The following is a 16,712-nucleotide window of genomic DNA, read 5'->3' as shown; positions in this document are numbered from 1 at the left end:
CCTCTCTATAAATAAATAAATAAAAAATTTTCCCCTTCCCCCACCCCTTTTCCACAGCAACACGGCAAACACCCTTTTACAGCACCACCGCCGACCCACGTTCACTTTCACCGCCAATCACAAACATCGACCCAATCACCAGACACGCCCTCGCACCAACAAGCCCAATCACCTGCGTATGGCGAGGCTGCTGCGTTTGGATAGAACATCCAATGCTAGAGATCCAAAGGAATTGGCTTGCTCTTTTACTGATTTCGCAAATCCGGTAGTGAGTCTTTGACATGTTTGATGAAATTCTTGCCTTATAATCTGGCTATATATATTTATATATTTGGTGTGTTATATGGGATTGAACATGCTTGATAATATTTGTGGTTTCATTGGGTTTGCTTCTCTAACCCCATTTGATCTAATTGTTGCTGTAGTAATAATGTGGTATCACTGTCACTCAGAGTTTGAAAGTGATATTCAGACAGATTTCTTTGCATTATCAGCTACAGGCTATTCTGTTCAGCGTTCCATACGGCCTTGGTATCGGCCAAACTCTCCATTTTGAGTTCTGTCGCTACTGAAGTTGCCTCTGTTGAAGGTAGACTTGTTTACCTTTTATATAAGCCTAGGCTGAAGCTCTCACTGCTACAAAGAAAGAAAACCCATTTTCAGAAATTGCATTATTTACTTAGATAAGGCAAAAAGGATTCCATTGGCCATTATATATAATCTGTTTCATAGTGTCGTTGTTGTTTCTTGATGAAACGATGTATCTAGATTTAGACTGCTTCAGTAAAGAGAAAGTGTATTTTTACAAAACTCTTCTATGTTTCAATATGAGCAATGCTAGGGATTTAATCGTTTAAGAGACTTCTTACTATTAATGAAGAGCCATCCAAACTTTAAAATTAATTGCAAATTGGATTAAGAATATTTTGAATTTACATTAATTCTGCTACAAATACAATTTAGTCAAACTCAATTTGGCATACCACTATACCGGTTTTTATTTGTTTTTTCTAGAGCTATACGAATTCTTTTCCGCTTTGTTTCGTTTAAGAATTTAGGGCCTTTGTGTTAAAAAAAAATGTCTAATTTTGTGATTGATAACTTTCTTTATCCTTGGTGTGTTGTTGGGTGTATTCCTCTATCAATAGGGAAATTTATTGGGATCAAGTTTGCAAGTGCTTTCTCAACTTAATGGCTTTTTCTAGCTTGATATATTGGTTTCTTTAAATGCTTAGTTTTTCCTCATCTGTGGTTTTTTGCATTAAATTTGAGATTTGGGTTTAGAATTTGTTTTTTTCTTTTGTTGTTACCTACTTTGACTACTTTTTTTTTTGGCATTGTCACTTATGATTATATTTCTATATCTTTCTTTAGTTTTATTTTATTTGTTTTGATTCAGATCTAAGAATTATGTGATGTAGAGGTGGTCTGTGAATGCGATGTTGATGACGACAATGGGCATGAAGATCACACTGTTGATTATGATACGACTTTGGGCTTGTTTTAGAGCTAAATTTTTTAATATTTCAGGTTTTGAGTTCAAATTTCATATTTATGGTTTTCAATTTTTTTTTTTCCTGTGAGTGTCCTGTCAGTTTGGTCGTAGAGAAAATTAACTTGTATTCAGTTTTCTTATGTTTGAATAATTATGGTATAATAAACCATATGTATTTAGTATGATTGAGTTCAAGATTTTTGTATATAGGAGTTTATTACATTTATTTCTATATGACAATAAAAGCCTTTTTTTTTTTTTTTTTTGGGTATAATGAAATAATTTCTTGTGGTATAGATCAATAGCTCCTATTGGTGCTTTGCTTTCACCTACACTCGCTTTATTTCTATTGATCGATATTAATTCTTAAGCAGCATAAGCCTTCGGATAGAATTTTTTCTGTAGAGGCATTTGATTTATTTATTTATTTTTTAATCTTTGGTAAATACAAAAGTGGCTCTATCATATATTTGTTCTTTTTCTATATGGTTTATTATTCTTCTGTTTATTTGTATAAAAGTTTGTATTCATTTTTGGCATTGCTATAGATGATGAATTAGATGTAGAATTTAAGATGATCAGAGGATGGTCCTTAAATCACTTTGTGACATGAAGGTTAACCATCACTAGTTTGGATACTTGTTTAGTTTTGATATTCTTCTTGAAAGATTACTTATATATATATGTATGTATTTGGGTCTTAAACATCATAGATGGCTTGAAAACATTTGTGATTGGTGTCTCCAGGCAACTTTGGTGGGGTCACTGTGTCCCTGCATGGTAAGTCATGCTGGAGGATGATTAACTGAAGGAGTTTGGTGCTTGCAATGAACACTGGGTGGTTGCAAGAAATGAGGATGAGTCTCAAGTGGAGGCTAGTCAGATATGTAATGGGAAGAAGATTCATTTAAGTCCAGATCCTGACATGCTTGATACATGGTTTTCTTCTGGTCTCTTTCCATTAACTGTTTTGGGCTGGCCTGACAATACAGAAGATCTAAAGACATTTTATGCAACTTCAGTTTTGGAAACTGACCATGATATTCACTTTTTCTGGGTTGCTCGCATGGTAATGCTAGGAATGAAGTTGGGTGGTGATGTACCTTTTAGAAAGGTAACATGACCTTACCCTGTTATATCTTTAGAACCATGTCATAATTTTCTTTGTCCTAAGTTGCATAATACACAGCCTATAACATGACATTTGACTAAAGATTCAATATAATATTTGTTAACTAGATAATGTTATATATGTCTGACATTCCAACCATTCTCAGACTAAATATGAGAATACTTTAAGGTTTAGGATTTATTCGGCTGGCGAGGCTCCTTTGCTCTAGCTCAAGTTGGATCTTCTCCCCATAAGGACTGGTGGAGCAGAGCCACAGAGGTTGTGGTTTCAAGAGATACCATGTGATGTGTAAATTACCAATAAAAAGATAGGTATCTATATGTTCAGATAAAGGATGAATGGTTTCTTGTCAGTATTGAGCAGGAAGGGATGTATATCCACAAGATATGACCTAGGGCATTATTTGTCTTCTGAAATAGTGGCAGTGAAACCAGAAAAGGTCCTTATGGACCTTTCACATAACTCTTATCTTCTGACTTGGTGTTCACTCTATCAATAAAATGCATACTTGAATTTGTGCAAGCTCTTTTATTGTAGCCACTGGGAAACTTCTCAGATACATTGTGGTGTGTTTAATTTCCATGACACCAGAAACATTTGGGAGCTACATCATCAAATGATTGTAAAACAAATAAAGAGCCTCTTTCCCCCTGAGTTTTCAGTTTATAACTCAAGAAATGGGGTCTAACTGCTTCTTCTCTCTTATATCATATCATTAGCAGGGTTGAGGGTTATGGTAAGGGAGTATGAATGCTCTTGCCCGATTTCAGTCTGGTGGCCGTAACAAATTTATTTGATACATATGGTTGTGCTACAAGCACCAGTTAAAGCTATTTGCAGATATGTATACATGCATGTATGTATATAAATGCCAATCCTCTTTGGATCAAATGTCATCTCCTTCTGTAAACAATAGCTGCAGGGTGAGTTTATTAGTTCAATCCTATACAGATGCATAAGTTGTATTATTTCAACAACCAAAATAAAGCCTTAGTCCAATGGGGTTGGCTATGGATTCTCAATAGACCAATAGGAGTCAATTATGCATAAGTTATTAACTTATAAAAAAAATGTATTCGGTATATTCATAATTTATTATTATTATTTTCTATATAGTGTACATTTTCCTGTGCAAAACTATTATATTAACTGAGGTGACGTGATCTGATTGAAGCACCTTAAACTCTATGCAGATTTATTTTCATCCCATGATATGCACATGGGCGCAAGATGTTTAAGTCCTTGGGAAATGTCATTGATCTGCTTGAAGTAATAAATGAGGTATCCTTGGAAGGTCTTCATAAGAGACTAGGGGAGGGTAACTTAGATCCCAAGGAACTGACTGTTTCTGAATGTGGTGCTAATGCTCTCCGCTTTGCACTAATTTCTTACATGGCTCAGGTTCATTTCTGTACCCATCTTTCTTTCACTCATTTGGTTGTTTCCTTTAATTAATTCACTAATATCTGTAATCATTTTGTCTTCCAGTTTGATAAAATAAATCTGGATATCCAAAGGGTGGTTGGGTATCGTTAGTGGTATAATAAATTGTGGAATGCTGTATGATTTTCTATGAGCAAGCTTGAGGATGATTATGTTCCGCCCACAAATGTAAATCCAAATGACTTGCCGTTTAGCTATCAGTTGATACTCTCAGTATTAAACAAAGCCATATCCAAAAAAATTATGGATTTGGAGTTGTATGAATTCTCAGATGTAGCAAGTACTGCCGTGTGATATTTGTATTGAAGCAATTAAGCCTTTCTTTGTTGGGAGTAATCAAAAGTTTGAGTCTGAGAGGAGTTTTGCTCAAGACACACTTTGGTTATAAGTTGACAATGGGTTGTGATTTCTTCATCCTTTTATGCCGTATGTTATAGAAAAAATATGGCAACGGATTTCTTCATCAAGGGACCATACAGTGATAGAATCAATTATGATATGCAAGTACCCATCAATTTTAGAGGTAATTTTAGTTTTCTAATTTGGAAGAGAAAATGTAACGCACTAATAAGCTAACATTATTATGTCTAAGTTAGCCAATTATAAAGGTCATGTGATTTTTTAGTTTAAAAGTGAAAATTAAGGCTTAGATAAGGCGAACCATTGGATGGCTCCCTCCTCCCCATGTAAGAGTAAGGTTTTTTGTGTGGGGAGGGGGGGGGGGGTGTGGTTCATCCCAATCAAAAAAGAACAAATGAAAGAAAGAGCCAGTCAAGGAACAGAAAAGGTAGACCTGTCAGGGTGCCTCCTAGTGGTTGGAGGCTTGGGATGATTTGTAAACCTAGATATATTGGGTTCGATCCCTACTAGGAGTTTCCCCAGATTACTTGATACACAATTCTGGTAGGTGGATTTGTGTATCTGTGTTTTGGATTTGTGTATCTGTGTTTTACTCCATAGGGGTGTGGGTCCAAAGTGCCTTACCTTGGTAAGGTTCAACATCATAAAAAAAAGGGATAGATAAGTAGACCATTAGATGGATGACCTGGATGTGGGGGCTCAACATTTGATGTTTTGCTTCTTTGAAACAGAAGTATTCAGTTAGCTAAATTTAATAACTTTTAGGCATAATTTTGACATGTAATATTGTTCATGGTAATGAAGGGTTTTTCCTCACTACATTTAGTTTCTTTTATAGTTCACTATTTGATTCAAATAGTGTCCAAGGATTTGGTGAAAATTTGATTTGCATGTTTTTCCATGAATCATGGCTTCTGGTTTATTGTTCCCACCATCCCATATTGTTGGTCCTATTTAGAAAATCTGAGTATTCAGTTAGGAAAGTTATAAAATTGTGGTCATTAATTTTTAAAGTGGACAGCATTTTTGGATATCTTAAATGGAGTAGAGGACCAACAATATTGAATGGAGGGGAAGTATAGTACACTGCATAAGTTGTTTGAAAAGGTTATGATGATAACAATTTGATTTAATAATTCATATTATCACTGTTTGATGATCTTCATGTTATCTCAGGGCTGGTCAAATGAACAGTAGAATATGAGATGGATCTTGTAGATTCTGCAGTGAAATCTCTCAGGTCACTTGCAAATGAAAGACGTGAAAGGTAATTGGATTCAATCTTTTAATATAAAAAGTAAATAAAAAATCCTCTTCATTTGTTTTTTGGATCAACTTTGTTTGTTCTCTCACTCTTTTTTTTTTTTTTTTTAAAATAAATAAAAACAAAAGAAAAGTGGCTGGGACATTATTCTTTTGCCTAACCAAGTAAAAACTTGCACTTTTGTTTTTGATATGCAAAACTTTAATTTTCTCAACCCAAGAAAAAAGGTGAAATACTCAAATAAAGAAAGAGTCTGAGATATGGCATGCCAGGAATATGCAGAAGGAAAAGCCTTAGATGGAATTAAAGCCTAGAACTGAAAAGGTCAAGGAGGATACCATTTAGGATGATGAACTGAAAGTTTAAAAAGGATGATATTGGAAACATCATTTCTATCATGTGGATAGGGATCTTCACACCCTCAACAACTTTTTACTATTGCAATCCTGGCAGTTAGCATTTATATGTTCTCTTCCTTGCATTGTTTGTCTTTGTTGTTTTCTGAGGGTTCCCAATGCTCTATGATTCCTGCTTAGTGGAATTCCAAAAGAAAGTTAGTTGGGTCTTTATTTAGGGAATTATTGATAGCTACAAATGTTTATAAAAGCTTAAGGCACAAATGAAATTAATTCTTTATTTTATGATTCCTGATGCCTTTGCCCAGTTTCTTTCATGTTTTTATTTGAAGTGATATATAACTAAAGAAAATTATTAAAATTTATAATTTTTTTTTTCAAATTTCTATTTAGAAAATGGAACTCCATATAAATGAGGATCTAATGTGCATTGCGGGATCAGATGCAATGATTGAATCAATATCTCATGAGGGAAAAAAATGAGAGGAGAAAAGAAGTAAAAGTTCTCTGTTTTTCTCTTTAGTAAATGAGGGTAAGTGGTGGCAAAGTAACCGAGGATATTGCCAAGGCTCTATGAGGCACTTCTACCTTGTTTTTAGCCCTTGTATCTGTCTGGAAATAATTTCCCCTCAAATCCTAACTCATATGAGATAAATTTTGTACTTACGAAACTGCCAATGAGCAGTAATTCAAATGGTTTCTCCTCTCGTACAAGGGTAGAGGAGGGTGAGGTGGGTTCAAAACTCATCAAATTCATAATTTGCAATAACAAAATAAAAGTCATACTAATGAAACTGAGTTATGGTGAAATTCAAATTTTCCTTTCCCTTCTTTCTGATCAAATAGAGTCCCCATAATTGTAAATCTGTGTAAGTTTTTGTTAAATTTAGTTGAAATTTGTCGCCAATGAGCTTTAGCTCAACTGGCACATCTTCTGCTTGTAAGTGCTAGGTGCATGTGTAACTTTCCCATTAAAAAATATATTTAACCAAATTTGTCTTATTGAAAATTACAAGATCCCCTAATTATGCTATGATTCTTCTGTCTTCAGGCAACCAGCTTTTGTGCTTTGCAGAACTAAAGCATTTGCAAAGATTATTGACAGCCATCAATGGGAAATTATTACTCTTGCCAATTTGTCAACTTGAACGGTATGTTGCAAATGTTGCTCTTAAAGTGGCTCTTGTACATTCATGTTTGAGACAGTACTTATCAAAAAAAAGATACACACACACATTTCAGACATGCTTTCTTCTACATATTGAAGTTCTCAACAATCAAGTATATGCATGCAAAGCAGTTTGATATACCATAATGACATGTTTTCTTTAAAAAATTTTAGTGATTTTTAATCTGATTTTCTTAAGAGTATCCATACTATATGCCAAAATCTTTAGTGCTCTTTTATAAATTGGTTTTCATTTTCCGGAATTGAAAAAAATATATACAATTTTTTATTTTGATACTGATTTTGGCTAGAGCAAGTGAAGCTAATATCTAAAATTTAATGTTCCTTCTGAGCCAAGTTCTGTCCAAGTATTCAATCCATGGAAAAGATAATGTTATTTGATTTTCTTTGTCTGCCTTTGTATTGTATGTTTTATATTAGTGAAGTCTTTGTAGCCAAGTGGTTAAGCATGTGTGTCTATGTATTAAAATGCTCCTGAGTAATTATTCTGCTACTGTATCTCTTTAAATTACTGATGGATTTTAAATGGCATTTCCAATTTAAAAAGTAGAAAAACGAAAGGCATGAAACGCTTCAAAATATTAAACAAAAGATTAAGTATCAAAGAATGGCTTAGTTGCTGTTGTATTTAGTATCAAAGAAAGACAAAATTCTGCATTCTTCAGGCCCAAAAAAAAAAAAAAAAAACCCAAAAGCAAAAAAATAGGAAGGCAAAATTCATTGGCTTCTGTATATTGTGTACGAGTGACTCATTAATTTAGCGTATTGCTGTTGAGCAAACTTATTTTCATTAATTTCACGTACTGCTGTTGGGCAAACTTATTTATGAGCATCTGCCAAACTGAATTTGTATTACCTCTGATCGAGGTACACCCGTTACAGTAGATTCTAGATTTTAAACCTTTTAATTAAGGGGGATACTTACCATTGATAATCTTGTTAAAAGAGGTCAGTCCCTTGTTAATTGGTGTTAATTGATGTCTTACTTCACTGTAAGTTGGCTTTTGCTTTATGGTGTGAAGTTTTTCATGTGTATGGAGTCCATTGGGTAATGCCGAAGATAGTTATCTCTTCTTTTTGCTTGGGAGAATTGGTTTGGAAAGCACCTGTCAACTATCTGGAATATGATACCAGTTTGTCTACTGTGGTTTGTTTGGTAGGAACGTAATACCTGCATCTTTGAAGATAATGAGAGATCTAGATCTTTTAAAAAATCTTCATTTTGGTACTTTATTTCAGTGGGCTCGTATTTGGGGTCTTACACAATGTATTTCAATTTTTGCTTTCTACAATTTGTTAGCTCTTACCTGTAGCTCTTGAGCTTTTTGTAGTTTCTTCATGTCCAGAGTGTTCATCATCATGAATACGATGTTCATTTTTTCAATAAAAGATCTATTACCTATCAATATATATATATAGAGGTACAGCTGAAACATTAATACTAGCCTTGTTACCATATTGAATGTGTCGTTATTTTTAATGTTTCGTTTATAAAATCTTTTATTTATTTATTTATTTATTTTTGATAGATATAAAATCTTTTAGGAATCAGGATTACGAACTCCATGCTCGATGACTCTTCCCTCTTCAGCTGAACTTTTGTGCCAGACAAAAATGTTTGGTTTTATTTTTTTTATTTTATTTTTATTTTTAAAGAAGACGCTGAGTAACTTTAATTCTTAGAATTATGTAAATGCCCCAAATGGATAGACTAAATATTAAAGTACAAACTTATTTTGCAAAAATATACCTCATACCATACATTATGGGAAACGGAATATAATTCAACACTAATCGTACTTTCTGGGACACGATGACCCTACACCAACATTAGTCATACTCGTGCATGGCATTTGCCCAAAGTATGATTTTCCCTTGCAGTACTTCCCCCCTACCTATAACACCACACTTAATAAAAACCGATAAGCATAGAAAATAATAATTCTATTCCTAATAAGCAACCATTCTATGTGCTAAATTAAGCTTCTTCTCGTTTTCATTTTATTTTTGAGAAGGCACTAAATTAAGCTCAATATTATTAAGCTATAAATTATTAATATTTCAATCAAATTGAGTAACTCCATAATGCCATGTTACTATCAGTTTCCTTGTCATCTTCATTGTAACAATGAGGTGGAGACAACAACATCCCGTCTGCCATATCTGTCAACAACCCTGGCATGTCGAAAACTGTCTCATCATCCATAAAAAACACATCTTCGACCTTCGTCTCAACCGCCTCTGATGTTGTTGTCACTGTCGTTGTTGATGTTGCATTTTCTAATCCTTGACTCAATTCCTCCCTAGAAACCCCATCCAACTCGGCTAGTCGAAATAATTCAGCTGCCTCCGCTGCTGCCCGCTGAATATCTTTCGCTGCTGTCGACTTTGGAACCGGTAGTCGCCATGTCGAGTCGGCGAAATTGAGGCACGCGGATCGGCCGCGAAGCGCAATGGCAGCCACATCATGTGCACGCGCTGCCATTTCTGCAGTGGGGAAAGTCCCAAGCCAAATTCTAGACTTCTTATTGGGCTCACGCACTTCACAAACCCATTTCTCTGAGTTCTTCTTCCTAACTCCACGATACACTGGGTGTCTTGTCTCTTTGAACTTTTTTCTCCCATCTCGTTTCTTAGGATTCCTAGAAGCTAACATGATTTCGTCTTCCGACAAATTCACCATGCTAGTACTACCACTCTCTAACTTCGAGGACCCAATATCAAACTGCGTTAGATATTGTGGGGCCGATGAATGTCTTATAAGATTCATGTCTAAAACAAAGCTAAATCTCAAAAGTGCTTAATTTATAGTAATGGATTACACTACAAAAAAGACACTCTTTTTGATATAAAAAAAAAAAGAATTAAAAAAAAGAATTAAAAAAAGATATTCTTTTTATCAAACTTAGTACTTTCCTTTTTTGAGAAGAAAACTCAGTACTTTTAGTTAGATTGTTTTGAAGTAGTAAGATATGAGTAAGCAAAGGGTTGTGTTGATGTTGGAGTTTGTTGAAGGAGTAAGAAGAATGAGTGTTGGACACATATATAGGCGTTATGAATTTTATGATTTTTTAAGTAGGAACACGGAGCGTGATAAGGTAGACAGACTGTGATAAAGGGTTCCCTATGCCGACGGTTTTAACGATTTTGATTGGATGATATTAGTACCATATGGCCTCTTCCTTTTAAGCCAAGTGGTTGTGGGGTATTGTAGGATGACACGTGGAGAATTTGTCCCACTCAGGATTTTTAGAAAAAAGTGATTGGGCATAGTTTTGCCGTCACTAAAAAGTAGCATGTGTGTCCCCACTCTCCTCTACTCTATAGAGTATAGAGTGAATGAATGTTCGATTGTGTATAGGTGTCATACACAGCGCCAAGAGATCGCCCGTCTTTTATCACGGTCACCGCTGGTGATTCATGGTCAAGATATTATCAACTTCGGTTTTTGTTTTGTACCCGTGCGAGGAGACAAATTACTCGTCCATTTTCTTTTTATTACTAATATTTTGCAGCCTATATTTATTAGAGCACTAGCGTGTCAGGCGTGCCTTACCAAATGTTATTTAACGTACCAAAACTTATTTTATCAATTTTAACACATTATTTTTAAGGACAACTTTATCGCTAGCTCAGAGATCCAAATAAACCCCTGATCATTGATTCTCAAAAAAAAAAAAAAATAAATAAATAAATAAACCCCTGACCTGGCCCTAAAAAAAAATATATATATATATATTAATATAAAATTTTAATTTTTTTTTTGTTTTGACTCCTTAAAATAAAATTTTGAACACTCTGACTCTAAATTTTATTTAAACCCAATTGAAATAAACTTGAAATATGATAATTTTAGTGCTATTTTCACAATATTTTTACAATAAAAGTTAAATGACAAGTTGTAATTGGCTTTTTATCTAAACTCATAACTGACATCACTTTTTTACATACTTTTAACAATTTGCCACCTAGATTTTATAGTGTAAATGTTACGTTAGTAGCATTACTATTAATATTGATCATTCGTTAAAAAATAAATAAATAAATAAACATTCTCTCTAGACTCTAGCTTACTTTGCCGTTGATGGAGAATGAAACTGTTTTTTTCTTGTACTTTTCTTCTTCATCAGCAAAAAATTACACAACTTGTACAACCAACTAATCTATATTTACATCTATCATTCTTTTCTCATTCTATCTTTCTCCCTTCTATAGTTTCTTTTTGTCTAATCAAGTAGTTTGATAAGTATTACACAATTTTTCGAGTCCAAAAAGTCTTTCAGTACTTGCTCCAATTCCAAGAGAATGACCACATGTGTGGTTAAAAATCCATACACTTCAAACGAAAAATATTATATTAGTTATTATTTTTTTCTTAGTTTCACGTTTACTCACAAGCCTACTCTTAGATGTGTTACTATTTTTCTTTATTATATATTTTTATTTAATTGATATTACATATGATTATAATAAATTATTATTAATTTGACAAATATTATGATTAGTTATTTAATTATATTTATTTATACATTCAATTGTTGTTGTCTTACCTATTTTTAAACTATTAATAATTTTTTTAGACTATTGTATAGTATAGTTGTATTGTATACTATTTACAATACTGTGGGGCCTGAGAACTTGGTAACCCCGGCCCAGGGCCCATGCCGAGGAAGAAGGAGTGCCCGAGGATGAAGTATGAAGGACTGAGTTGCTCGGAGCCCCACCGAGGATGACCCTGTCCTCGGAGGACCGAGACCAACATTAACTAGGGGAGCAAGCCCAGGATAGGTTGTCACCTCCACACTAAATGCGCTCACCTAACCCTCTGGCCGCACTAATAGGGATGTGACTTCTGGACAGGGCAGCCTTGGTTGCTGCAACTCACATGAGTACTGGTAAAGCGGCTGATGGGACGAACAGTCAGAAGAGAGGGGCGTGGATGATCAACAGGTGGAAGAAAGAGATTGCGAGGAAATGGGCTATATAAGGGGAAGAAACAGATAAATAGGGAGGGGGAACCATTGTCAAGCTCCTCGGATTGGTGCCGAGAAACGACCTTGGAGGGTAACCCTGGTGCGCCAGCCTTCAACGGAGGGGAATTCTACATTGGGCGTTGTCTGTTTGCTAGGGCCGAGTTCTTGAACCCGCTCTCTACAAATTCATTGTAATGGGCCAACCGGGTTTGAGTCCACTCTCTCAACAGTAGAAGTGCTCAAATTCAGTCCCTACAATTGGCGCCATCTGTGGGAGAACTAGTGCGTTAGCAAGCGCAACGGTTAATGATTTCCCCGTTGGGGGCTTGCGTGAGGTTATGCAGTTTTTCGTCACCACCGGCAACACCAACCCCAAATCCCATAAAAAAAAAAAAGAGAAAGAGAAAGAAGGAACAACCAACAATGACACGTTTGCACAAGAAATAATCATTGCAGAAAAGTAAAAGACTCAGAGAATAGGAAAATGAAACAAACATCGCAACATTTTATTAATCAAAAAATAAGTACAAGATACAAACAGAGGCTCAGACAGACGTGTTTTAAAGCTAATTCTACAAACGAAGGCCCAGACGGATTGTTCTAAAGTTAACCCAAGGGAACGGGGCTGAGGTGAACTTGTTTCAAGGCTACCAACAACCCCCAGGCCGGTACGGATGGTGCCGGCGCGAAGAGAGGAGCAGATGCAAGAGCGCCTGATGGCCCCCCCATGACGTTCCCTGGATTCTCTCCCAGCCCCATGGGGGTTAACCATTGGGGGCGGCAACACCCGGGCACCAGACATGACGTGATCTTACGAGCCTCCACCGGTGGGTAGGCCAAGCGCGAGTCACTGCCAGTTTGAAGGGCAGGCGTGGACGCGCCCTGGAGAAAAGCGTTATGTACCTCATGGGCCTCCCTTCTGACTGCCATGCACGACACGATCAGGATGACGCCTAAACCTTGCCGCGCTGGAAGTCTGACGCGAACTACAGCCGCAACGGCTCTCAATCAAGGGAGGAGGACCTTTGGCCTGCGTACCCCCACCACCATCTAACGCCATTCCATTCCTCCAAACTCTTATCACAATCCTAGCGAGGTTATTAAAGGGGCTTAGAAAGTTGAGGGGCCATGTTTCCTGTTTAGCTAAGGGGTTCGTGGAGTGTGGAAGGACGTTCCCCCCCAGAGAGCCTTATATAGAAGATGAATGTTGGTGGATGTTGATCCACACAGAATTCGAAAGAAGGATTATCAGCGATATTAATCCTGACCGAGTTCCAAGGAAGCCACCGACCGCTGGATCTGCACTAATCCACGAGGATATTAATGAGAGCGCGCCTCGCGCATCGAAGCGTCAAGCACGAAACGTGAACAAGCGTGGGACGCCTCGTGATTGAGGAGGGCGGAAACTTGGAGTGAAGGCGAGGCTACTGCCACGCGTAAAGATAGAAGTACGAACTACCTCTGCCCAGGGCACCGCGGGGTCAAGGGTCCAGCCTGAGGAATAGCCCACTTCAGGTGAAGGAGGGTCAAGGCCGTCATCACAACAAAACAAGCTTCCCAGTGTCGGGGATAAACAGAAGAACATCTGGGTGCTAGACTGAGCCAAGGTCTTCCGTGGTCCTTGGACCCAAACCTTCGGCAAAGCTAGTTACTTACAGAAGAACACCTGGGTGCTAGACTGAGCCACCTTCGGCGAAACTAGTTACTTACAGAAGAACACCTGGGTGCTAGATTGAGCCAAGGTCTTCCGCGGTCCTCGGACCCAAACCTTCGGCGAAACTAGTTACTTACAGAAGAACACCTGGGTGCTAGACTGAGCCAAGGTCTTCCGCGGTCCTCGGACCTAAACCTTCGACGAAACTAGCTACTTACAGAAGAACAAAAGCGTTAGACTGAATTAAGGTCTTGCATGGTCCTCGAACTCAAGCCTATGGGAAAACTAACTACCCCAAATATACCTGGGTACTAGACTGAACCTAGGTCTTGCATGGTCCAAGGACTCAAGCCTATGGGGAAACTAGCTACTTACAGAAGAACAAAAGCGTTAGGCTGAACCAAGGTCTTGCATGGTCCTCAAACTCGAGCCTATGGGAAAACTAACCACCTCAAATATACCTGGGTACTAGACTGAACCTAGGTCTTGCATGGTCCAAGGACTCAAGCCTATGGGGAAACTAGCTACTTACAGAAGAACAAAAGCGTTAGACTGAACCAAGGTCTTGCATGGTCCTCGGACTCAAGCCTATGGGGAAACTAACCACTGCAAGGAGAACCTGGGTACTAGACTAAACCAAGGTCTTGCATGGTCCACGGACTCAAACCTATGGGGAAACTAGCTACTTACAGAAGAACAAAAGCGTTAGATAGAACCGAATTGTGGCATGGCCCTCGGATTCAAACTTGAGAGAAAGCCAATTGCCTCACCAGACTAAGTCCTGGACAGAACCTAGGTATCGAGCAAAACATTAAAGTAAAACAAGTAAAAGGAAGCATCAACCGAAGAACTAAAAGTGAACAACCAAATATATTTCAAAAAAGTATGTAGTTTTGTTACAATATCGCCAAGACAAAAGCGAAATAAAATATAAAAAAGAAAAAAAAAAAAAAAAGAGAGAAAACAAATCAGAGCGGTCCAGGCCATCAAAACAGGGTAGCCCAAAGAGATGGCCTACTTCCCTAACTCAGTGGACAGCTTGTCTTGAGGAGCCTGCCGAGAGGCTTCGACTGACACGTCGGGACCCTGGCTCAGAGGGGCAACTTCGGAGGACCCTTCCTCGGGGGGAGGGATTTGAGGGACAATGAATAGGCCTTGGGAATCGGCAAGAAGCTCATCAGCTGAATTTGTGTCCTCGGCAGCATTAGTTTGATATTCATCTGTCCCTTGTAGAGCGGAGCCCGCCTCGGAAGAGACGGAGACAACCTCGTGAAATGCAGGGGATAATACACTCTTTCCGCACTCCTAAGGTCAGACAAGGCCTCGACCCTCGCCTAGTTGAGGGCTTCCAAGTCTAGGAGCAGAAACGCCTGCATACTTCAGGGATCTGGGCCTTAAGGGTAGCCTTAGTCTTAGCCACCCCCTTAGCGAAGGCCTCTTCCTCCGCTTCCTCTATGGAGCACTCGGCATCTATTCTCGCAAACACGGCCTCTTCTTTAGCCCTCACAGCCTCATCCCTGGCATACTCGGCAACGCCTTTTGCCACCACCTCCTCAGCTAACTTCTGCTTCATGTCTGCAATGTCCTCTTTGGCAGCCTGCAGTTGGCCCTCGACATCCCGCAAGCGCTCTGCCTAGTCCTCGGCCTGTTTCGTGGCATCGGCTAGGTCAGAGGTCGCACTATCTCTAGCCCTTGTCATCTCCTCCAGATTTTCGATTGCCTTCTTGAGATCTCCCTCAGATCTCTTAAAGGTACTTGCGGCCTCCAGGTACTTGTCGCGCTCCTGCCCTAGAGTTTTACTCTGGCTGTCGGCCTCCTCCTCTAACCTAAAAGCAGCTTGGATAGCCTGCCAACCAAACAAATGCACCGTAAAGGAAAGAAGGAGAGGTGCTAAGCAATAAAATCCAAACGAAATAACAAGTATCAGAGGTCCTACCATGCCCAGATATCTCTTGAGGTTGCAGGTAACCTCTTGCCTCCTCATGCCCCCCAGCTCAGCCATGTCGACGGGGAGGAGGAGGGACCTCTCCAGGGCGTCGGCTACGCAAGCCCCCTCGCCTCGCGAAAATCCGAGGGTGGTGTCGTCCATTAGAGGCTTTCCGTGGAGCATGGCAGTGGGTAGCCAGGCCTGGGGCTCGGACTGCTGCACGACTTCTTTCCCTTTACTCCGACCACCAAGTCTCAGTTGCTTGAAAGGTCGAAAGGCTTCATCTTCCTCTTGAAAAGAATGGGATCTGCCCCCATCCGCTGGGTCTTTACCCTTTGAAGGCCTCTTCCTCTTCGGGTCGGAGGACTCAAGCCGAGAGTCCGAGATTAGCAGAATGGAGGACGACCTGGTCTGCGCAAGCGAAGGCTTGGGTAGAGGAGGAGGAAGCTTAGGTCCGGATGAAGGAGGCTTAGGCCGTGACTCCCTTGGCACGCCCTTCCCGGGCCTGCCCTCAAGCAAGTCAAGCAGGCTGGTTTGGGGCTGTCTCTTGGACCCCATTTTGGCCTGAGTACCACCCTTGGGGACTGAAGACCGGCTTCGGACAAGTGGGCGTCCCCAAGTCACCAGAGGGACCCTCGACTGATGGGCTTGGTTAAATACACCAATTCATCCTCGAACAAGCCCAGATCGACCACCTCTCCCTTTTTCTCCAAACTCCCTCCCTCGGTCTCTGCGCTTAATGGAACAAGGAAGAACTTGCCAACGGGAGGCCCTCGAGAATAGAGGATCCTTCAGGAAACGCAAAACAGTCCTCCACCATAGTGATTTGCCTAAGCTGAGGATCACGAGCCCTGATCACGTGCTTCGGGACCGAGAACGATTTCTGGTCAGATCGTATCCGAGGGTTCTTTGTGGGCGA

General features: G+C 38.9%; 1 protein-coding gene and 1 long non-coding RNA gene across 12 annotated transcripts; one reads left to right on the top strand and one right to left on the bottom strand.

Moving 5' to 3' along the window:
* LOC136071554 (uncharacterized) lies at positions 1–8,645 on the top strand. 11 transcript variants are annotated; one of them, XR_010632855.1, is made up of 8 exons: positions 1–268; positions 426–589; positions 1,400–1,530; positions 2,243–2,609; positions 3,821–4,028; positions 4,116–4,593; positions 5,607–5,697; positions 7,102–8,645. It is a non-coding gene; the product is annotated as an uncharacterized LOC136071554 (long non-coding RNA). The 11 variants fall into 11 exon arrangements; XR_010632862.1 differs by having other exon boundaries at positions 1,400–2,609; positions 7,102–7,201; positions 8,262–8,645; XR_010632856.1 differs by adding an exon at positions 3,350–3,550 and having other exon boundaries at positions 1,400–2,609.
* Positions 8,646–8,849: 204 nt separating this feature from the next.
* Positions 8,850–10,040, bottom strand: LOC112026507 (dehydration-responsive element-binding protein 1A). The gene has a single exon (XM_024059196.2). It carries the CDS (start codon positions 10,007–10,009, stop codon positions 9,305–9,307), a length of 705 nt encoding a protein of 234 aa, XP_023914964.1. The 5' UTR covers positions 10,010–10,040; the 3' UTR covers positions 8,850–9,304.
* Positions 10,041–16,712: the final 6,672 nt, after the last annotated feature.

This window comes from Quercus suber, unplaced genomic scaffold (genome assembly GCF_002906115.3).
Source record: "Quercus suber isolate HL8 unplaced genomic scaffold, Cork oak 2.0 scaffold_325, whole genome shotgun sequence".
Classification (NCBI taxonomy): domain Eukaryota; kingdom Viridiplantae; phylum Streptophyta; class Magnoliopsida; order Fagales; family Fagaceae; genus Quercus; species Quercus suber.
The sequence above is the reverse complement of the archived record's forward strand: the minus strand, read 5'-3'. Positions and strand labels throughout refer to the sequence as shown.